The 21,031-nt window shown below is 38.5% G+C and overlaps 1 protein-coding gene and 1 long non-coding RNA gene across 8 annotated transcripts in view; one reads left to right on the forward strand and one right to left on the reverse strand.

Moving 5' to 3' along the window:
* The window catches only part of PTAR1 (protein prenyltransferase alpha subunit repeat containing 1), a 44,475-nt gene extending 44,088 nt beyond the window's left edge, over window positions 1-387 (reverse strand). For all 6 annotated transcript variants that reach the window (XR_015169696.1, XM_086415477.1, XM_086415473.1 and 3 more), the window contains exon 1: window positions 44-387. Coding sequence is in view for 5 of the 6 variants with exons in the window: in XM_086415477.1 (XP_086271603.1) it covers window positions 44-387 (344 nt within the window). In the remaining variant the exon portion in view is untranslated. The remainder of the gene's footprint in view (window positions 1-43) is intronic.
* On the forward strand, window positions 187-20,704 carry LOC147367002 (uncharacterized). Of its 2 annotated transcripts, none has more exons than XR_015169697.1 (4): window positions 187-404; window positions 4,637-4,747; window positions 17,216-17,334; window positions 20,474-20,704. It is a non-coding gene; the product is annotated as an uncharacterized LOC147367002 (long non-coding RNA). The 2 variants fall into 2 exon arrangements; XR_015169698.1 differs by having other exon boundaries at window positions 220-1,325.
* Window positions 20,705-21,031: the final 327 nt, after the last annotated feature.

A 21,031-nucleotide genomic window follows, 5' to 3' on the forward strand; every position in this document is an offset into this window, starting at 1 on the left:
CCGCAAGCCGCGGAGGCGGGGGCATAGTCGGCGCGCGACTCACATGTGCGGGTTTCTCCTGAAGGCATTGGTGATGTCCTTCACCACCCGCTGCACCAGCACCGCCACCTCTTCGCTCGTCTCAGCCATGTTGGCGGCGGCCGCGGCGGCTCGGGCGCGCCTCCGGGAGAGCGCCGAGCAGCCCGCGGGAGTTCCGCGGGGAGCGCGCGCGTGTGCGCCGGTTTGGCCGCGCCCCGCCCCCACCGCCGAGGCCGCCGCAGAGCACTTCCGGGTCAGGCCACCGGCGTTAAGGGTGTGGTCGTTAACCGGGCTGGAGTAGGGTGTTTGGTCGCGGACTTCCTCTAGGCAGCGAGTTTCAAAGCGTCCGAGGTTATGCTGAAGATTCATTTGCAAAGTTACCTCAGGTCGCTGTTTCCACACATTTTATTTTAATTTCTAGTCCACTCGGGGCCGTGGAGGGGTCCTAAGGTCACTTCCAGAGCCGGAGTCTGGCCTGAGCACCCTGCCCAGACCACCAGTCTTCAGCCTCCTCAGGCCTTGAGGAAAGGAGCCGGTCCCCAAATGCTCATGGAGAAAAGTTCAACTGAGAGTGAAGGTTCTCTTCAACAGTTAGTCCCTTGACGTTCTGAGAGTTCGTTCCCTTTATCGGAATAAGTTGGAGGGATGAGGCCGTTCAGAGATGCTCTTGGTGAAATGAGTCCCAGTGGGACTATATTGGTGACCTTTTGTAACTCCGTGCCAGTTTCGGCCACTGAGTAGCCGTTTTCAAAAAGTTAATTTTAAAAAGTTAATAAATGGATTAAAGGAAGAAGGAGAAAAGTAAAGGAAAGTTATTTGCTCTTTCCATATAGGGAGTTGAAGTACAGAGCTATTTTAGAATTTTTTACTTTGTACTTCGTGTTGCACATCCTTTGATGTCCTTTAAACACTGCATTTTAATTTTGGAGTTTAAAAACAAAGTCCCTGGCAAAGTTTGCTCTTAATAGCTATTTGCCTTCCTACAAACAATTTGTGTAAGAAAAACTCTTGCAGGTAGGGGGACCCTCTTCTAGGGCCTGCGAGTTGGCTCTTGTCTAACATGCAGAAATGTCAGAGGACACACACATGATGAGGAAGCAAGAGACTTCTTGGGAAGGGGCGCCCTGGGTGGAGAACAGCAGTGTAAGGGAATCCAGGAGGGTTGCTTTGCCATAGTCTGGGATTTTTGGTGATAGGATTAGTTTCAGGGTTGTCTTTGGCCAACCATTGTCACTCGAGGTCCTTCCTCGTGACGCCCGCATCACTCAGGCAAGAAGGATTCCAGCATGGAGGATTCTGAGATGTTGGTAGGACATGTGGACTCTTGTCTCTTTATGACCTTTTCTGAATTCTTCTAGTTTGGTGGTGGCTTATTCCATGTTTCTTATAACTCATGCAAATGGTTACTGTGGCCCCTGGCCAGGATGGGCATTTTTCAGTCAGTGTTGCCCCTAACAAGGCTGGCTTTTTAGTCCATTTGGATTTTGAAATGCAATAATTCAAAATTTCATATATCAGATTTTCTTTCAGTCTTTGTGTTAGAAAAATCCAGCTGCTTTTGGTTCAGGTATTTTTACTTAAACCTTGAAATCTTGCCTATTAGAAACTTTTGTTCTTAAAGCAAATTAAGAATCTGTTACGTAGAGCATTTGAAGTAGGTTTGAAGATTTCGAAAGTAAAATTGTTCATTGGATGCAAAATTATAAAGCAATGAATGAGAAATAGGTATTAATCATATTGATTTGTATCCCTGCTGCTGCTAAATCGCTTCAGTCGTCTCCGACTCTACGTGACCCCATAGACGGCAGCCCACCAGGCTCCCCCGTCCCTCGGATTCTCCAGGCAAGAACACTGGAGTGGGTTGCCATTTCCTTCTCCAATGCATGAAAGTTTAAAGTGAAAGTGAAGTCGCTCAGTCGTGTCCAACTCTTAGCGACCCCATGGACTGAAGCCTACCAGGCACCTCCATCCATGGGATTTTCCAGGCAGGAGTACTGGAGTGGGGTGTCATTGCCTTCTGCATAGACATTGGCCTTCTGGTTTTAAAAGAAATGATAGAGAAATTTCATAAAATTGTAGAAAAGCAAGATGGACAGGTTTGATTTAGTAAAGTCAAACAAACTTTAACCTATTGACAGGTTCTCAAATGAGGCAGTGAAGTGAATTTGTGTTTAGATTCCAAGGCCAAAGACAACTTCAAATGTCCTAATTACTCTTAAAATGAAATACAGATGTTGAAATGGTTTGAGTTCACTGATCAGTTTTCTTCATATTCAATTAATCAGAGCCCTGCATCCTTTCCTAATCAAAGTGGAAATAAATCCTGACTTCTGGGGCAGAGCTTAATGGAACACACTCATAAATATGACATTTTTAAAAATAATTCATTTTTATCTTAAAAATTAGTGTGACTTTTGTATTTCATTCTACTCTTTTTAAGAGGAAAAACTAACAAACTTTGTCCCTAAATTCTGAAAGGAAATTGATACTCCAAAAAGACAATTCCTCTGAATGATTTTGTATGTCCCCTTCCCACATGCATGACACATGCACATACACACACTATTTGTACTCATTTGAAAGGTATGAATTATATGTCTCATGTTTCTTCTAAGAGTTCCTGAGTTGTTTCAACCAATTATTAAAGATATGCTATGTTTAGAACTTGAATTTTTTATAGTTAGAACATACTAGAGCTCTGTCCAAACCCCGCCTTTTTTGCAGATAAGGAAGCTGAGGTTCAAATAATTGAAATTCATGTGATTTCAATAATGATATGTTTATAAGACTGTGTGTGTGTGTGTGTGCATGTTAAGTCGCTTCAGTCGTGTCTGACTCTTTGCAACCCTGTAGACCATAGCCCACCAGGCTTCTCAGTCCGTGGGATCCTCCAGGCATGAATACTGGGGTGAATTCCCTTGCCTTCCTCCCGGGCATCTTCCTAATCCAGGGACAAGAAACTTTGTAATCCAGGGATAAGAAACTGCATTGGTAGATGGGTTCTTTACCACTAGTGCTACCTGAGGAACATGAGGATATGATAAATTTAGCATGATTTTGCTGAAGGAGTCAAAGATTTATGTTTAAGAATCTGTAAAATACACTTACTAATATTGAAATATTGTAAATAGCTTAAATGAAATGCTCAATATTGGAGATTGATTAAATTATAGTAAATCTATGTGATAAAATAGTTTAGTCATTTAAAAGCTCATTGTAACTAGGACAGTATGTACCAAACTCTTAGGCAAGGTAAATTTAAAGGAGAATTTTACTTTCTAAGTAACACAAAGAACAAAATAAAATTTTTGTAATTAAATAAAAATGTTTTCAAAGTATACTTTAATAAAAATATGTATATATTTATTTGTTAATTATTCAACAATCTCTTATTATGCTTATTAATTTTCTTAGAGATTGATTTTTAAGTAACCATGACTCTTGTAACTCCCTCATACTGCCCCCAATTATGCCTTTCATAGCTTAGAAGACTATTTGACAGTCCTATGAATGTACTTGATAATCCTTCCATACCCCACCAAAATCATTCTTTTTGTATTTTAGAAGAATATTTGATGATGGGGAAAGGTGTGTGTATGTGTGTGTGTGTGTGTGTGTGTGTGTGTATATATAAAATAAATGACAAGTACCAAAACAACATACAAGACAGTTATAGACAAAAATTATGCAATAGTCGATCTAAGAAAGAAATGGAAAATTTTATTCAAGCCAATGACTGAGCACACACACACACAGACACATTACACACAGACACACAGATACATTACATGTTAAACGATTTATCATAGACAGTTTACATAATCCAGTTCTGCACATACAAAATAAATAATGAGTCATGGGTCATCATGGCCCCTCACAAGATTAAGAAGGAAGGTTATTTCTTAAGAAGTTGTGACTCTGTGAAATTAATAAGTAACATCTCCTAAGGAGGTCTGGCTAACACAAATTCACAGCACATGCTAAGGAGAGGGAGGAAGCCCAAACAGGCAAAGAAAAATTTTATGTTTAAGTATTTCTCATCTAGCCTTAAAAATGAATTTTATTTCATCATATATGAAACAAATTGTACATCATATTTATATGTATTAGACTGGGATGTTATAAACTAAAATGTTAGCAATAGTTATCTCCATATGATAGAACTACTATAGATGATTAGGACCTATAAATATAGATTCTTTATATTACTCTGGATGTTCGAAACTTTCTAGAGTAAAAAATCTAATGTGAAGCACTATACAAATTATTGCTTATTTCTATGAGTAGACACATCAGTATTAAAACATAGTAGTAAAGCTAATACTAATTTTCAAAACAACTCTATTTTAATATTCTAAAGAGAATTATACCACTATTACAATTAGTTTCCTAGTTAAAATATGAACTTTTTTTTAACATATCAGAAAGTAGATAAATGTTATAAAGATGCTAATCATGTTGATGACTTTAAATGATCAGTTGTTAGAATCCATGATGATAGAGGAATGAAGATACTAGTAGCATAGTGTGGTTTTTGTTGCTGAGTAAAGTGCTGTTTTATATTTATTGATATTTAATAGTTCCAAAATGTTATTCTTTATCTTCTTCCTATCTATAGGCCCATGATGTAATCTTCAGAAAAGAACAAGAGAAAATATCTGAAGAGAAAATATCTGGAGAGAAAAAGAGCCAATCCAGGCCTTGCATATGGAAATGGCTAGGGAGATGGGTATGTCTCCATGATGGATTCAATGTTTCTCATGTACAGAAGATATCAAAATTTTTGTAGGGATTTCTTATGCCGTTTAATGGATGACTAAAGAAAAGAAGTATCCAAATATGAGTACATTCTTAAGGAGTTATTTTTTGCTTTATGTTTTTCTTATTCTTCAGTGTAAATATGATAATAATGTAAACCATAGACTTAGGTTTAAAAAATCATAACTGAAAATTTAGGAAAGTAGTAAAAGCTTTAATTTTACTACAGAAGAGGTTTACTCTGAGTCTTCCTCAGTAACTGCCTGAAAGTAAGAGAGGGCTATATTTCCTCTTCTTTCATCTCACTTCTTTTTTGGTATCTTTTTTCCTTTTTCTGGCTGTGTGTCATGTGGGATCTTAGTTCCCAGACCAGGGATCGAACCCCATCCCATGCATTGGCAGGCAGATTCTTAACCACTGGACCACCAGGGAAATCCCCATCTCACTTCTTAAGCTAATTTTTCAACTCAGATTTTATAATCAAAAATGTACTTTATTTCTCAGTTTCTTTCTGTTTCCATGTTTTAAGCCACTTCTGAGACTTAACAAAATTAACAACAGCCCAAAATCACCCATAGGAAATGATGAAATTTCTTTATTAAATGATGAATTATGCTCTAACTTGTATTAATAGTATAATATTTATAGAAACTGACAGTCTGAGTGTTAGGAAAGAATGCCAAACAGTTATTCCCCAATTAACATCTTCTGGCTTTAGGCACTTGAATTTCTATGGAGAGTCCTCAAGAAAATTGGAGATGTAAAGGGAACATTTCATGCAAGGATGGGCATAACAAAGAACAGAAATGGTAAGGACCTAACAAGCAAAAGAGATTAAGAAGAGGTAGCAAGAATACACAGAAGAACTATACAAAAAAGATCTTAGTGACCCAGATAACCATGATGGTGTTGTCACTCACCTAGATCCAGACATCCTGGAGTGTGAGTTAAGTGGGCCTTAGGAAGCATTACTACAAATAAAGCTACTGAAGTTGATGGAATTCCAGCTGAGCTATTTCAAATCCTAAAAGATGATGCTATTAAAGTGCTGCCCTCAGTATGTCAGCAAATTTGGAAAACTCAACAGTGTCCAAAGGACTGGAAAAGGTCAGTTTTCATTCCAAATTCCAAAGAAGGGCAATGCCAAAGAACCTTTAAACTACTGTACAATTGCACTCATTCAACATGCTTCAAAATCCTTCAAGCTAGGCTTCAGCAGTACATGAACTGAGAACTTCCAGATGTACAAGCTGGATTTAGAAAGGGCAGAGAAACCAGAAATCAAATTGCCAACGTTCGTTGGCTCATGGAGAAAGCAATGGAATTCCAGAGAAACATCTACTTCTGCATCATCCACTATGCTAAAGTCTTTGACTGTGTGAATCACAACAAACTGTGGAAAATTCTTCAAGAGATGTGAATACCAGACCACCTTACCTGTCTTTTGAGAAACCTCTATGCAGGTCAAGAAGCAACAGTTAGAACTGGACATAGAACAACTGACTGGTTCAAAACTGGGAAAGGAATACAACAAGGCTGTATATTGTCACCCTGCTTATTTAACTTACATGCAGAGTACATCATAAAAAATGCTGGGCTAGATGAATCACAGGCTAGAATCAAGATTGGTGGGAGAAATAGCAGCAACCTCAGATATGTAGATGATACCACTCTAATACCAGAAAGTGAAGCGGATCTAAAGAGCCTCTTGATGAAGGTGAAAGAAGAGAGTGAAAAAACCTGGCTTGAAACTCCATATTCAAAATCTAAAATCATGCCATGTGACCCCAAGACTTTATGGCAAATAGAAGGGGAAAACTAGAAGCAGTGACAGATTTTCTTTTCTTGGGCTCCAAAATCACTGTGGATGGTAACTGCAACCATGAAATTAAAAGACGCTTGCTCCTTGGAAGGAAAGCTTTGACAAACCTAGATAGTGTATTTAAAAGTAGAGACATCACTTTGCTGACAAAGGTCCGTATAGTCAAAGCTATGATTTTTACAGTAGTCATGTACAGATGTGTAAGTTGGACCTTAAGGAAGGCTGAATGCCAAAGAATTGATGCTTTGAAATTGAGGTGCTGGAGAGTCCCTTGGACTGCAAAGAAATCAAACCAGTCAATCCAAAAGGAAATCAACCCTGAATTTTCACTGGAAGGACTGCTGCTGAAGCTGAAGCTCCAATACTTTGGCAACCTGAGGTGAAGAGCTGACTCATTGGAAAAGACCCTGATGCTGGTAAAGATTGAAGGCAAAAGGAGAAAGGGGTGGCAGAGGATAAGATAGATAGCATCACCATACTAAATGAACATTGATTTGAGCAAATTCTGAGACAGAGCGCAAGACAGAGGATACTGGTGCATTGTAGTCCTTGAGGTTGTAAAGAATCAGACATGAGTTAGAGAGTGAACAACAACAAAAACAGTTCTAACCATATTGTTCCTCAGGGCCCCCAAAAGTCCAATCTACTTATGTCTGTGTCTGAGTGAATAAGGTTTTTCATTGTCATTGATGACATACATTTGAGCCAACAGACCATACTATAATAATAGAACCATCTTTAATAGAAGCTATCTTTTAATCATTTTTTTCATTTTGAAAGTCCTTAGGTATGTTCCTGAAATAGTGCCAACTCAATACCAGCATCAAGAAAGGGTTGGCTCTTTATTACTGGCTCTAACAGAGCTGACAATTCTCTTTATTTTCAATAAGAAAAGTGTTATTTCATTAATTTTTTTCAAGAAGAGGGGTGAAACCATTTTAGAAATTAATTTTATACTCTTCTTTAAAACTTAAATGATTATCTAAGTAGGGTCTAGTGATAAACCTAAATTGTAGAACTTTAATGCAATTTTTCATAGCTAGAACTATTAAATAATTACTTCTAACTTGATGCAATTAAAAAGGTGATTTGTTTATGGTTAGCAGCATCCATCTTCACAGAAAACATTCTATTTAATGAAGTATTTCAATTGAGCAAACATTTGCTGGGTGTCTGCTATATGTATGGCATGTCCACAAAGGTGACATTGATGACCAAAACTAGACCTTGCCTCTCTAAAACAGATTATCTTATTCACCTATAGTCTTCAGTTCAGTTCAGTTCAATCACTCAGTCGTGTCTGACTCTCTGTGATACCAGGAATCACAGCACGCCAGGCCTCCCTATCCATCACCAACTCTCGGAGTTCACTCAAACTCATGTCCAACGAGTCGGTGATGCCATCCAGACATCTCATCCTCAGTCGTCCCCTTCTCCTCCTGCCCTCAATCCCTCCCAGCATCAGGGTCTTTTCCAACGAGTCAACTCTTCCCATGAGGTGGCCAAAGTATTGGAGTTTCAGCTTCAGCATCAGTCCTTCCAATGAACACCCAGGACTGATCCCCTTACTGGTTGGATCTCCTTGCAGTCCAAGGGACTCTCAAGACTCTTCTCCAACACCACATTTCAAAAGCAACAATTCTTTGGCACTCAGCTTTCTTCACAGTCCAACTCTCACATCCATACATGACCACTGGAAAAACCATAGCCTTGATTAGGCGGACCTTTGTTGGCAAAGTAATATCTCTGCTTTTGAACATGCTATCTAGGTTGGTCATAACTTTCCTTCCAAGGAGTAAGCGTCTTTTAGTTTCATGGCTGCAATCACCATCTGCAGTTACTTGGGAGCCCCCAAAAATAAAGTCTGACACTGTTTCCACTGTTTCCCCATCTATTTCCCATGAAGTGATGGGACCTATAGTCTTATTTAGATGCAAATCTACTTTGCATACCAAGACTTCCTTTTGAAATAGTGCAAATGAAAACTTCTTAATATCCAAGCATTAGATATTCTGATCTTTCTGATTGAAAGATCAGTAACTCTCAAAATAGTATGGTTCTAATAAAGGAGATATAATTTATTTAAACAAAATATATTCAGGCTTTTATTTAAAAACTTATATTTGGAAAAATCTAAACTGCTGCCTAATACCTTTTTGAATATGTAAATAAGGCTTTTTCACTTTAAATTATAAACCAGAATTGAAACTCCATGTCATACAATTTAATTTCTTTGTTTTTAAGAGGGAGTTAATTATATATTAGTAGCAATCAAGTGTAGATTTTAAAACCAAGATGACTTTTAACAAACCTGGGTTTATCTTTTTAAACTCTAGGACAGGATTTTACAAGCAAGCTCTCAGTTCATTACTATACATATGTTGGTTTTAAAACTAGAACATACATCTCTAGGATAAGTAATTTTCTAGCCTAGGATATTTTTAAGCTTTTGAGAATTCCTAGAGGAGAATTTGGAGAAGGTGATGGCACCCCACTCCAGTACTCTTGCCTGGAAAATCCAATGGACAGAGGAGCCTCGTAGGCTGCCGTCCATGGGGTCATGAAGAGTCAGACACGACTGAGCGACTTCACTTTCACTTTTTACTTTCATGCATTGGAGAAGGAAATGGCAACCCACTCCAATATTCTTGCCTGGAGAATCCGAGGGACGGGGGTGCCTGGTGGGCTGCCGTCTATGGGGTCACACAGAGTCGGACACGACTGAAGAGACTTAGCAGCAGCAGCAGAGTAGAATTTACATTATTTTTGATAGCTATTTGCTAGTAGATATGATATGGAAATCCATGAATTATCTGAATGGGGAAAACTGGTTTACTTTTTCCTAGATTTCCACCCCCTCCCCCCGCTCTTTTTCTACCAACATATAGATTGACTCTGCTGCATGAAGTAGACTGGAACTATAAAGCTCCAAAAGTTGTATTTTGAGGCATCAGTGTTGACTCTCTGTGTGTGAGTGAGTGTGTGTCTATATGTGTGCATATATGTGTGCATTTTAAGATCACTCATTTAGAATAGTTTGTTTCATACCACTGGCCACCACTCTATATACTTGAACATAATTAAATTGATATGTTAAGGATATGTTAAGGACTCTATATACTTGAACATAATTAAATTGATACGTTAAGGATATCGATGGAAATATTTTAAAGATTATTTTCAATACTTGCCTTCCGTATTAGGCAGAATTCTTAGCTTATTTCTTCTTCTCTTGCTGGTATTGATTGTGCAGGTCATATCTCCAGGCCAAGCCTCTTGCTAACCCCTACAGAACTCCCAAAGTGGTTTTTCTAATACTCTTTACCAACCACCAAAGAAAAACCCAGATTTTTTGCTAATGATACAAAAAGCTTCCACAGTCTGACCAAATCTACCATTTCTGGACTTAATTCTCAATGTTAGACTTTGTGATAGGATTGAATAGACAGATGAGAAGTGGATCTTTAAAAATTCACAGATTATAAACTGGTGCTGCTACTCAGTAGCTGTAATGGCCTGGTTAATGCATAAAGCAGGAATCCTCATGTGATTATGTCCAGTAAACAGGCCTGTATTGGTCATAATAAGGAAGCCTGGAATTGCCCTGGGAAAAGAAGATGGGTGTCAGGAAAATGAGCCTTGAAAAATTATAGTAATAGAAAAAGTATAGTAACATTAATAGGAGGAGGCTCTGCTGATAGTATTACCACTCATGTGTCTGCAGGTAGAGTAAATAATTATAATCCATGTTTTATGCAAAAATACCACCTCTTAATCCTCTTATTTTATGTAGTCCTCAAAAATACAATCTTATCCGTATCCTCAATTCATAAGTAAGGAATGAGATGAAATTACTGTATTCAAGATTAAACAGCAAATTAAGTTAAGACTTGCCTCTGTCGCCAGATTGTATGGTCGTCATGAATAAAACATCAAGGTTTACTCTCTGATCCAAGACCAAGGAAATAGAAAGGAACTGTATTACAGTTTCTGGACCTGAGCCTTTCCTAAGTCATCATGAAGCAGCCTCATGTAACTATCTGTACTCTTCATTGTGACAAAACCAAAACAAGAGATCATAGCTGTGTTTACTTTGTGCCTGGCACTGTGTTAAAGTAGCTTTACATATATTGCCTTTAACTATCAGCAATCCTATAAGGTAACTGCTTTGTTTTCCTCCATTATCTAGATGAGGAAAGTAGGGCTTAGAAAAGTGGCTTAACCCAAAGGCACATAATGAGTCAGTGGCTGAGCTGGATCTGGAACCAGATCAACTTTGTGACAGAGCCCATGTTCTTCTGTTGAGCCTCACAACCCAGTGCATGCCTTCCTCTAGAGAATGATTAGAAATTTGGTGGGTTTTTTTTTTAATTGATGATAGCAAACTCTAGAATTCTGAATCACACACAGGATCCCTTCTCTTTTCTCTTTGGCTCAAAGCCACATTGATTAAATGAAAGGGTTTGATGACAGCTTGTTTCTTCTTTCATTCTTCTCATATCCCCAAACTTAGCTTCAGTTCAGTTCAGTCACTCTGTCGTGTCTGACTCTGTGACCCCATGAATCACAGCATGCCAGGCCCCCCTGTCCATCACCAACTCGCGGAGTTTACTCAAACTCATGTCCATCGAGTCAGTGATGCCATCCAGCCATCTCATGCTCTGTCGTCCCCTTCTCCTCCTGCCCCCAATCCCTCCCAGCAACAGAGTCTTTTCCAATGAGTCAACTCTTCGCATGAGGTGGCCAAGTATTGGAGTTTCAGCTTCAGCATTAGTCCTTCCAGTGAACACCCAGGACTGATCTACTTTAGAATGGACTAGTTGGATCTCCTTGCAGTCCAAGGGACTCTCAAGAGTCTTCTCCAACACCACAGTTCAAAAGCGTCAATTCTTAGGTGCTCAGCTTTCTTCACAGTCCAACTCTCACATCCATGCATGACCACTGGAAAAACCACAGCCTTGACTAAGTGGACCTTTGTTGGCAAAGTAATGTCTCTGCTTTTGAATATGCTATCTAGGTTGGTCGTAACTTTCCTTCCGAGGAGTAAGCATCTTTTAATTTCATGGCTGCAGTCACCATCTGCAGTGATTTTAGAGCCCTGAAAAATAGTCTGATACTGTTTCCACTGTTTGCCATCTATTTGCCATAAAGTGATGGGACCAGATGCCATGATCTTAGTTTTCTGAATGTTGAGATTTAGGCCAACTTTTTCACTCTCCTCTTTCACTTTCATCAAGAGGCTTTTTAGTTCCTCTTCACTTTCTGCCATAAGGGTGGTGTCATTTTCATATCTGAGATTATTGATATTTCTCCTGGCAATCTTGATTCTAGCTTGTGCTTCTTCCAGCCCAGTGTTTCTTATGATGTACTCTGCATATAAGTTAAATAAGCAGGGTGACAATATACAGCTTTAACGTACTCCTTTTCCTATTTGGAACCAGTCTATTGTTCCATGTCCAGTTCTAACTGTTGCTTCCTGACCTGCATACAGGTTTCTCAAGAGGCAGTCAGGTGGTCTGGTATTCCCATCTCTTTCAGAATTTTCCAGTCTATTGTGATCCACACAGTCAGAGGCTTTGGCATAGTCAATAAAGCAGAAATAGATGTTTTTCTGGAACTCTCTTGCTTTTCCATGATCCAGGGAATATTGGCAATTTGATCTCTGGTTCCTCTGCCCTTTCTAAAACCAGCTTGAACATCTGGAAGTTCGCGGTTCACGTATTGCTGAAGCCTGGCTTGGCGAATTTTGAGCATTACTTTACTAGCATATGAGATGAGTGCAATTGTGCGGTAGTTTGAGCATTCTTTGGTATTGCCTTTCTTTGGGATTGGAATGAAAACTGACCCTTTCTAGTCCTGTGGTCACTGCTGAGTTTTCCAAATTTGCTGGCATATTGAGTGCAGCACTTTCACAGCATCATCTTTCAGGATTTGAAATAGCTCAACTGTGATTCCATCACCTCCACTAGCTTTGTTCGTAGTGATGCTTTCTAAGGCCCACTTGACTTCACATTCTAGGATGTCTGGCTCGAGGTGAGTGATCACACCATCATGATTGTCTTGGTCATGAAGATCTTTTTTGTATAGTTCTGTGTATTCTTGCCACCTCTTCTTCATATCTTCTGCTTCTGTTAGTTCCATACCATTTCTGTCCTTTATCGAGCCCATCTTTGCATGAAATGTTCCCTTGATATCTCTAATTTTCTTGAAGAGATCTCTAGTCTTTCCCATTCTGTTGTTTTCCTCTATTTCTTTGCATTGATTGCTGAGGAAGGCTTTCTTATCTTTTCTTGCTATTTTTGGAACTCTGCATTCAGATGCTTATATCTTTCCTTTTCTCCTTTGCTTTTGGCTTCTATTTTCACAGCTATTTGTAAGGCCTCCTCAGACAGTCATTTTGCTTTTTTGCATTCTTTTTCTTAGGGATGGTCTTGATCCCTGTCTCCTGTACAGTGTCATGAACCTCCATCCATAGTTCATCAGGCAGTCTGTCTATCAGATCTGGTCCCTTAAATCTATTTCTCACTTCCAATGTATAATCATAAGGGATTTTATTTAGGCCATAACTGAATGGCCTAGTGGTTTTCCCCACTTTCTTCAATTTAAATCTGAATTTGGCAATAAGAAGTTCATGATCTGAGACACAGTCAGCTCCCGGTGTTGTTTTTGCTGATTGTATAGAGCTTCTCCATCTTTGGCTGCAAAGAATATAATCTGTCTGATTTCGGTGTCTACCATCTGGTGATGTCCATGTGTAGAGTCTTCTCTTGTGTTGTTGGAAGAGGGTGTTTGCTATGACCAGTGTGTTCTCTTGGCAAAACTCTATTAGCCGTTACCCTGCTTAATTGCATACTTCAAGGCCAAATTTGCCTGTTACTCCAAGTGTTCCTTGACTTCCTACTTTTGCATTCCAGTCCCCTATAATGAAAAGCACATCTTTTTTGGGTGTTAGTTCTAAAAAGTCTTGTAGGTCTTCATAGAACCGTTCAACTTCATCTTCTTCAGCGTTACATGTCAGGGCATAGGCTTGGATATCCGTGATATTGAATGGTTTGCCTTGGAAACGAACAGATCATTCTGTCCTTTTTGAGATTGCATCCAAGTACTACATTTCAGACTCTTGTTGACCATGATGGCTACTCCATTTCTTCTAAGGAATTCCTGCCCACAGTAGTAGATATAATGGTCATCTGAGTTAAATTCACCCATTCCAGTCCATTTTAGTTCATTGATTCCTAGAATGTCGATATTCACTTTTGCCATCTCCTGTTTGACCACTTCCAATTTGCCTTGATTCATGGACCTAACATTCCAGGTTCCTATGCAATATTTCTCTTTACAACATCAGATCTTGCTTCTATCACCAGTCACATCCACAAATGGATATTGTGTTTGCTTTGGCTCCATCCCTTCATTCTTTCTGGAGTTATTTCTCCACTGATCTCCAGTAGCATATTGGGCACTTACCAACCTGGGGAGTTCCTCTTTCAGTATCCTATCATTTTGCCTTTTCATACTGTTCATGGGGTTCTCAAGGCAAGAATACTGAAGTGGTTTGCCATTCCTTCTCCAATGGACTACATTCTGTCAGACCTCTCCACCATGGCCCGTCCATCTTGGGTGGCCCTACATGGTATGTCTTAGTTTCATTGAGTTAGATAAGGCTTTGGTCTGTGTGATCAGATTGGCTGGTTTTCTGTGATTATGGTTTCAGTGTGTCTGCCTTCTGATGCCGTCTCGCAACACCTACCATCTTATTTGGGTTTCTCTTACCTTGGTCATGGGGTATCTCTTCATGGCTGTTCTAGCAAAGCACAGTCCTGCTCCTTACCTTGGACGAAGGGTATCTCTTCAGGGTCTCCCCTCCTGACCTTGAATGTGGAGTAGCTCCTCTCAGCCCACCTGCGCCTGCGCAGCCACTGCTCCTTGGATGTAGGGTTGCTCCTCTTAGCCTTAGTGTTCCAATATTACTAACCCATTAGATTGTGGAAAATCCAACTATTATTGCCTTTGTGTAAAATTTCTAGAAAATAAGGATTTTATTGTGTAGTAAAAGTAGCATAGAATAGAAAAAAACACCAAAATTAGAATCTGAAAACCTGATTTTCAGTCCTGATTCTGCCCCTTTCTAGCTAGGTGTCTTTAGTCCAGCCTTTTGAAATTTTTTGAGGTGTCTGTTTTCTTAAGTTTAAATTGTCAATAACTGTTTTCCCTGCACCTCCCTCACAAAACACATGAAATATTAATCCAGTCAGCTCAGTCCATAATTAAGCAAAAACAAACAAAACAACCTTAAACATCTGTATCGTAAATTCTATCACTTTTAAATTTCTAAGAAAACCGTTGGAGTACCATGTAAAAACATTTTAAGAATTTCATTGATTCACTCTGGGAAGCTAAGCCTAACTGATCTCTCTGTTTTTGATTTGGAGGTTTTAAGTTAGAATAGAAAATAGTTTTTAAAATAGTGGCAGTGTATCAATCACTTTATGTTGAAAATCAATATTTAAGGCATATACTCAGAGGGAAAAGGCTCTTGAACACATTTTTCCTCTCAGTTCATGAATTGTAATTATAACAGTTAAGCAGGTGTGTGAAAAAGTGAAAGTTTTAGTCATTCAGTCGCGTCCAACTCTATGGGACCCCATGGACTGTAGCCCACCAGCCTCCTCTGTCCATGGAATTCTCAAGGCAACAATACTGGAGTGGGTAGCCATTTCCTTCTTCTCCAGGGGTTATTCCTGACCCAGGGATCGAACCTGGGTCTCCTGCACAGCAGGCAGATTCTTTACTATCTGAGCCACAGGGAAGCCCAAGGAAGTGTGTATTCTGTAGTTATTATGAGAGTCCTGATGAATTCCCCAACACAGTATAAGAAAAAGTCATGAATAATATTTTCCTTCTTCAGCCTCCCCACAATTCTTTATTTTCTGATTCTAAATAGTATCCTTTTTTTTTTTTTTTTGCCATGGCATATAAGCCGGAATCACTTTGACCTTGGCCAGAGCAAATAGAAGATTGATGAGATAGAGCTGACCCTTTGCTTCTGAATGACAGAGCTAGCTCAACATTCACAACATTCACCTTTTTTTCAATCCTTTTGCCCAGGAGTCTCGATTCTTTCCTTCTGACCCTAATGTTCTCCTACTTTTCATGAGCTAGGGGAATTCCTTTATATGTTGACCTGGAAATCTGAATTTCAGTGGTCATTTTGGTGTGGATATAGTACTTGTAGGAGCAAATGAATGTGAAAGAAAAGAACAGTGTCAACAGAATAATGCTGCGCATGGAAGATCTCATTATGTCAATTTAAATGTATCACACCAAACAATTTTCTTGTTGGTATTTGAAAGATTTTCATAGCTAAATATATAATTACACACATACATGAAGTCTGACATTTACTGCAAAATCTAAAGGCTTAAGACCTTTAAAAAGAATGAATGGATATACTTGATCTCAGAGTAAAAAGTCTTCTTTTACATGTTATGCAAGGCAGAAAATAAAAAACAAGATTGACAAATGATATACATATGTATCACATTAATCAAATTTGAAAGACAAAGATAAAATTTAAAAAGACAGATAATCAACATCCTTAATAGATAAATAGCCCATATAAAAATCAGAGATGATAATCTAGTAACTATCCAATGAACATGTTATTATTGTTCAAAGGGAAATCTTTTAAAAAGAGGGGAATATAAATTATTAAATTACTAAATTATTAATTTACTAATGTAAATAACAATTATTATTTAATTATAATTAAAATATTTAATTAGTAATTAACATGGAAATGTTTGCAGAAAATGGGTTAAGATAAGGAGGAGACATTGTAGAGCATTTATTGTTGCAAGGGAGTTCAAATTAATGGAGCTGATAGTCTCATTAGAATATGTTATGTGGGTTCCACTATCAGTGGCACCAGGTATTCCCTAAGTTAATGATATTGTAATAGAAAACCCGTAAGAAAATAAACCAAAGGGTAACTGCAGTTGAAGCTATGTGTTATCTAACTTGTTCTATCTTAAGGAAAATTCTGGGGACAAGTTTGGGAGAGAAATAGTACATATTATAATATGAAATTACAAGGGGTAATAGTGAGCTGTCAGCAAAACTTAAGGAACTTCTTGGGAGCTGTAACCCTATTGACTCTCCTGCCAATGAAAATGTGATTAGTGCACATAATGTTTTCTGGATTCATATTGCCTCACCTGTTCTACTGAGCAGCCATCAGTGCTTGGGTGAAATTCATGGATTTGGCAATTATAAAGAGACTTCTGATGTGGCTTTTGTAAACTACTTGAGAGTTTAGTATTGATGTCAGCTTGCAAATTGGATTCCTTTCCTTTTTCTCTTCTTTTTGTATGCCACCAAGAATGTCTGTGCCCCCACTAAAGCAGTTTAAAATGAGAATACAGAGCAGAACATGAGAAAATATTAATGCAAACTAGTGGTCAAATGCAATTTCAAATAATAACTCTTCATCAAACAAATTTTCAAAGATTTTTAAAATGTTAATACTCCATATTGTCATATACTAAGGGTTTTATCCCAAGATCACCCCACCTCAATTTTTTTTTTTTACTGACAGAATCCTCATGTTTATTCTAGGAGAGACTCCAGATATGTGTAAGGGTTAACTGTAAAGTCTTTCTGGTGGTTCCATTCTCGTTATCAGTGACTGGCTTACAAGAGGGCATGTCACCCACTTCCATCCAGTGAGACCTGAGGTAAGTTTGCTATTTGGTTCCTGGGAAGTATTTCCTCTTCCTAGGAAGGAGACACAAGGAGATATGATCCATTTTTATCTCTGGTCTGGTTTTCCTGGGATGTTCAGCCCAGAACTGCTTCAGCTATCTTGTAATCTTGAGGGGACTCAGCCTGAGGGCAATGCAGAGAGAAGAAGAATGACTTTATTGAGCCATTTAATCAAGCAGTACTGAAAACTGCTCTATCACTGGTCCTTTTTAATTGAGATATTTTTCCTTATTAACCAGTTTTCACTGGGGCTTTCTTTTCCTTTTAGCTGAATGCAACCTAGTATATGAAATGACCACAAGAACTTTAGTTTACTGCTAATAGACAGTTGGTTTAGTATTTTAATATTTTCAGAAGGAAATTTGATGAAACCAAAAAAAGATTTTGATCCAGCAAAGCCACTTTAGTAGGAAATTTTAATAAGTATATATTAGCTTCGAGTTTACATATGATAATATTGCTTATAATAGTGAAAAATTGTAAAAATTAAATTTGCAAAAATAAGGGACAATGATTAAATGAGTTTAGACTATTCAAACAGTGCCATGTTCCTTTTCACCAATCAAAATAAAATTATTTAAAAATAAAGTAAACTCCGGCCTCTTGACAAACCTATATGCAGGTCAGGAAGCAACAGTTGGAATTGGACATGGAACAATAGACTGGTTCCAAATAGGAAAAGGAGTACATCAAGGCTGTATATTGTCACCCTGCTTATTTAACTTCTATGCAGAGCACATCATGAGAAACACTGGGCTGGATGAAGCACAAGCTGGAATCAAGATTTCCAGGAGAAATATCAATAACCTCAGATATGCAGATGACACCACCCTTATGGCAGAAAGTGAAGAGGAACTAAAAAGCCTCTTGATGAAAGTGAAAGAGGAGAGTGAAAAAGTTGGCTTAAAGCTCAACATTCAGAAAACGAAGATCATGGCCATCCTGTCCCATCACTTCATGGCAAACAGATGGGGAAACAATGGAAACAGTCAGAGACTTTATTTTCTTGGGCTCCAAAATCGCTGCAGATGGTGATTGCAGCCATGAAATTAAGAGACGCTTACTCCTTGGAAGGAAAGTTATGACCAACCTAGATAGCATATTCAAAAGCAAAGACATTACTTTGCCAACAAAGGTCCATCTAGTCAAGGCTATGGTTTTTCCAGTAGTCATGTATGGATGTAAGAGTTGGACTGTGAAGAAAGCTGAACGCCGAAGAATTGATGCTTTTGAACTGTGGTGTTGGAGAAGACTCTTGAGAGTCCCTTGGACTGCAAGGAGATCCAACCAGTCCATCCTAAAGGAGATCAGTCCTGGGTGTTCTTTGGAAGGACTGATGCTAAAGCTGAAACTCCAATACTTTGGCCACCTCATGCGAAGAGTTGACTCATTGGAAAAGACTCTGATGCTGGGAGGGATTGGGGGCAGGACGAGAAGGGGACGACAGAGGATGAGATGGCTGGATGGCATCACAAAATCGATGGACGTGGGTTTGAGTGAACTCCAGGAGTTGTTGATGGACAGGGAGGCCTGGCGTGCTGCAATTCATGGGGTTGCAAGGAGTCGGACATGACTGAGCGACTGAACTGAACTGAACTCCTTAGTTATGGCTATAATGATTATATGTATATGTAAGAAAATATGTTACCACAAAGAAAATATGATTTTAGTTGATCATGCATATACCTTGTGTTTTTTTATTTTGTACACTCAAACTTTTTGAGTGTCAACAGTATGCCATTCAGGTAGCTGCTGGTGATAACAGTGGTTTTATGAAAATTAAGTCTCTATACTCATGGAGGTTACATTCTAGCAAATAAGACAACAACCAAGTTAGAAAGGAAATAAAGAAGATTGTTTGGTTTTCTAACAAAGGAAAAAATAGGGTTATATGATGGAGAATTAATGTATTGGTGATTGCAGGCAACTCAGAAGGATAGTCTGGGAGGCTTTTTCTGAGGTGGAACATGATGGGTGAGATCTGTCCATGCATAAAGTGAGGAGAAGAGTGACTAAGGAGGTGGAACAGCAAATTGAAAAGTTCAAATGTGGAAAAGAATGCAGCAAACAATAGAAGTAGAATGATACCAGAGTGGTTGGTGACAGATGATGGAGGGGGAAAGCAGTACCAAATGGCATCAGAGAGTTGGACAGAATCCTACTTGTGTGTAAGGGCTTGTAAGCCACATAGTGTGTTGAGATTTCATTCCAAGAGCCAGAGGATGCCACTGAATTATTTTAAGCTGCTAATGACATGTTATGACTATCATTCCCTGGCTGCTATGTAGAGAATGGATTGTAGAAGCAGGGAGAACAATTAAGAATCTATGGTCAGATGAGAGATGGCCGTAAGAAACAGTAATTTGGAGAAAATTAGACCAGGTAAAGATATATTTTGGAGGAAGAATGAAACATTTTTTCTAATTGGCTTTATGTTGGTGTGATGTATGTTGCTGTATGTTGGTGTAGTGGTGATGAGAGAAATAGCTAAACAAGTGTAAATCTCAAAATAGGTTTGTCACATATGTAAATCTGGCGTTCAGGGGTAATATTGAGGCTGAACACTGTATCCAGAAGGTGGTACAAAATATTGATTTGCCTTTCCCACTGAGTCACCTTTCATCCTATTTAGAGTCTTTCTTAGATAAACATCTAAGGACTGATTTTCATTTTCCTCATTGTTCCACCCTCCATGCCTTTTTCTGTTCCTGTGCTTTCCCCCCAAAACCCTTGATCAATCCTGAAGAGGCTAAATTACATCCTTCAGATTCTGTGTATCATTGATCCTTTGGATGCATTGTAGTGAAATGTATGTAAGACAAACTTTTCTTAGGAAAACTCTGGTGCATTACTACATTAACAGGTGACATGAGTTAGAAAGGAAAGAAAGGCCAAAACATAATACTCAGACAAAGAGGGTATAGGAAAATGAACACACTCATGCATTGCTGGAAGGAGTATAAATTGTTAACAACCTTTCTGGAAGGCTATTTGGAACATAGATCAAAAGTAATAAAGATATGCTTAACTTTTGAGAGATAAATACAATTTCTGTTACAGATACAATTTGTATGATACACATGTATGATAAATACAATTTCTCTGTTACAGATGCCACGCTTTTTTTGATGTGGAAATCACCATGCATTCAGGAAAATATTTATTTATGGGGTGTTAATGGCAGCATTCCTTATAATAATGAAGAATAGGAAACAATAAATATTTAACAATAGAAGACATTGTATGGACTACCCAGACTTTGAAATGTACTCCTGTTATTAACATTTACATTGTGGAATGTTTAATGTTAACATATAACTGAGTAAAGAAAGTTATAAAATACTTTGTATGTTGTGATGACATGACAACAAGTACAATTGGAAATTTTTATACCCAAATATTAATAGTGATGTTGGTATTGTGACCTCCCTCTCTTCCTTCATTCGTTTTGTCCCTCCTTTCCTCAGTCTTTCTTTCCTTCTTTCCTTTGTTCCTCTTTCTTTCTTATTTTCTACAATGCCTATATATAGGGCTTCCCTGGTAGTTCAGTCGGTAAAGAATCTGCCTGCAATGTGGGGGACCCAGGTTTGATCCCTGGGTCAGGAAGATCCTCTGGAGAAGGGAATGGCAACCCATTCCAGTTGCCTGGAGAATTCCATGGACAAAGAG

The sequence above is a fragment of the Bos grunniens genome, chromosome 8, assembly GCF_055505025.1.
Source record: "Bos grunniens cultivar Pamir isolate PY7600 chromosome 8, Bosgru_T2T1.0, whole genome shotgun sequence".
NCBI lineage: Eukaryota > Metazoa > Chordata > Mammalia > Artiodactyla > Bovidae > Bos > Bos grunniens.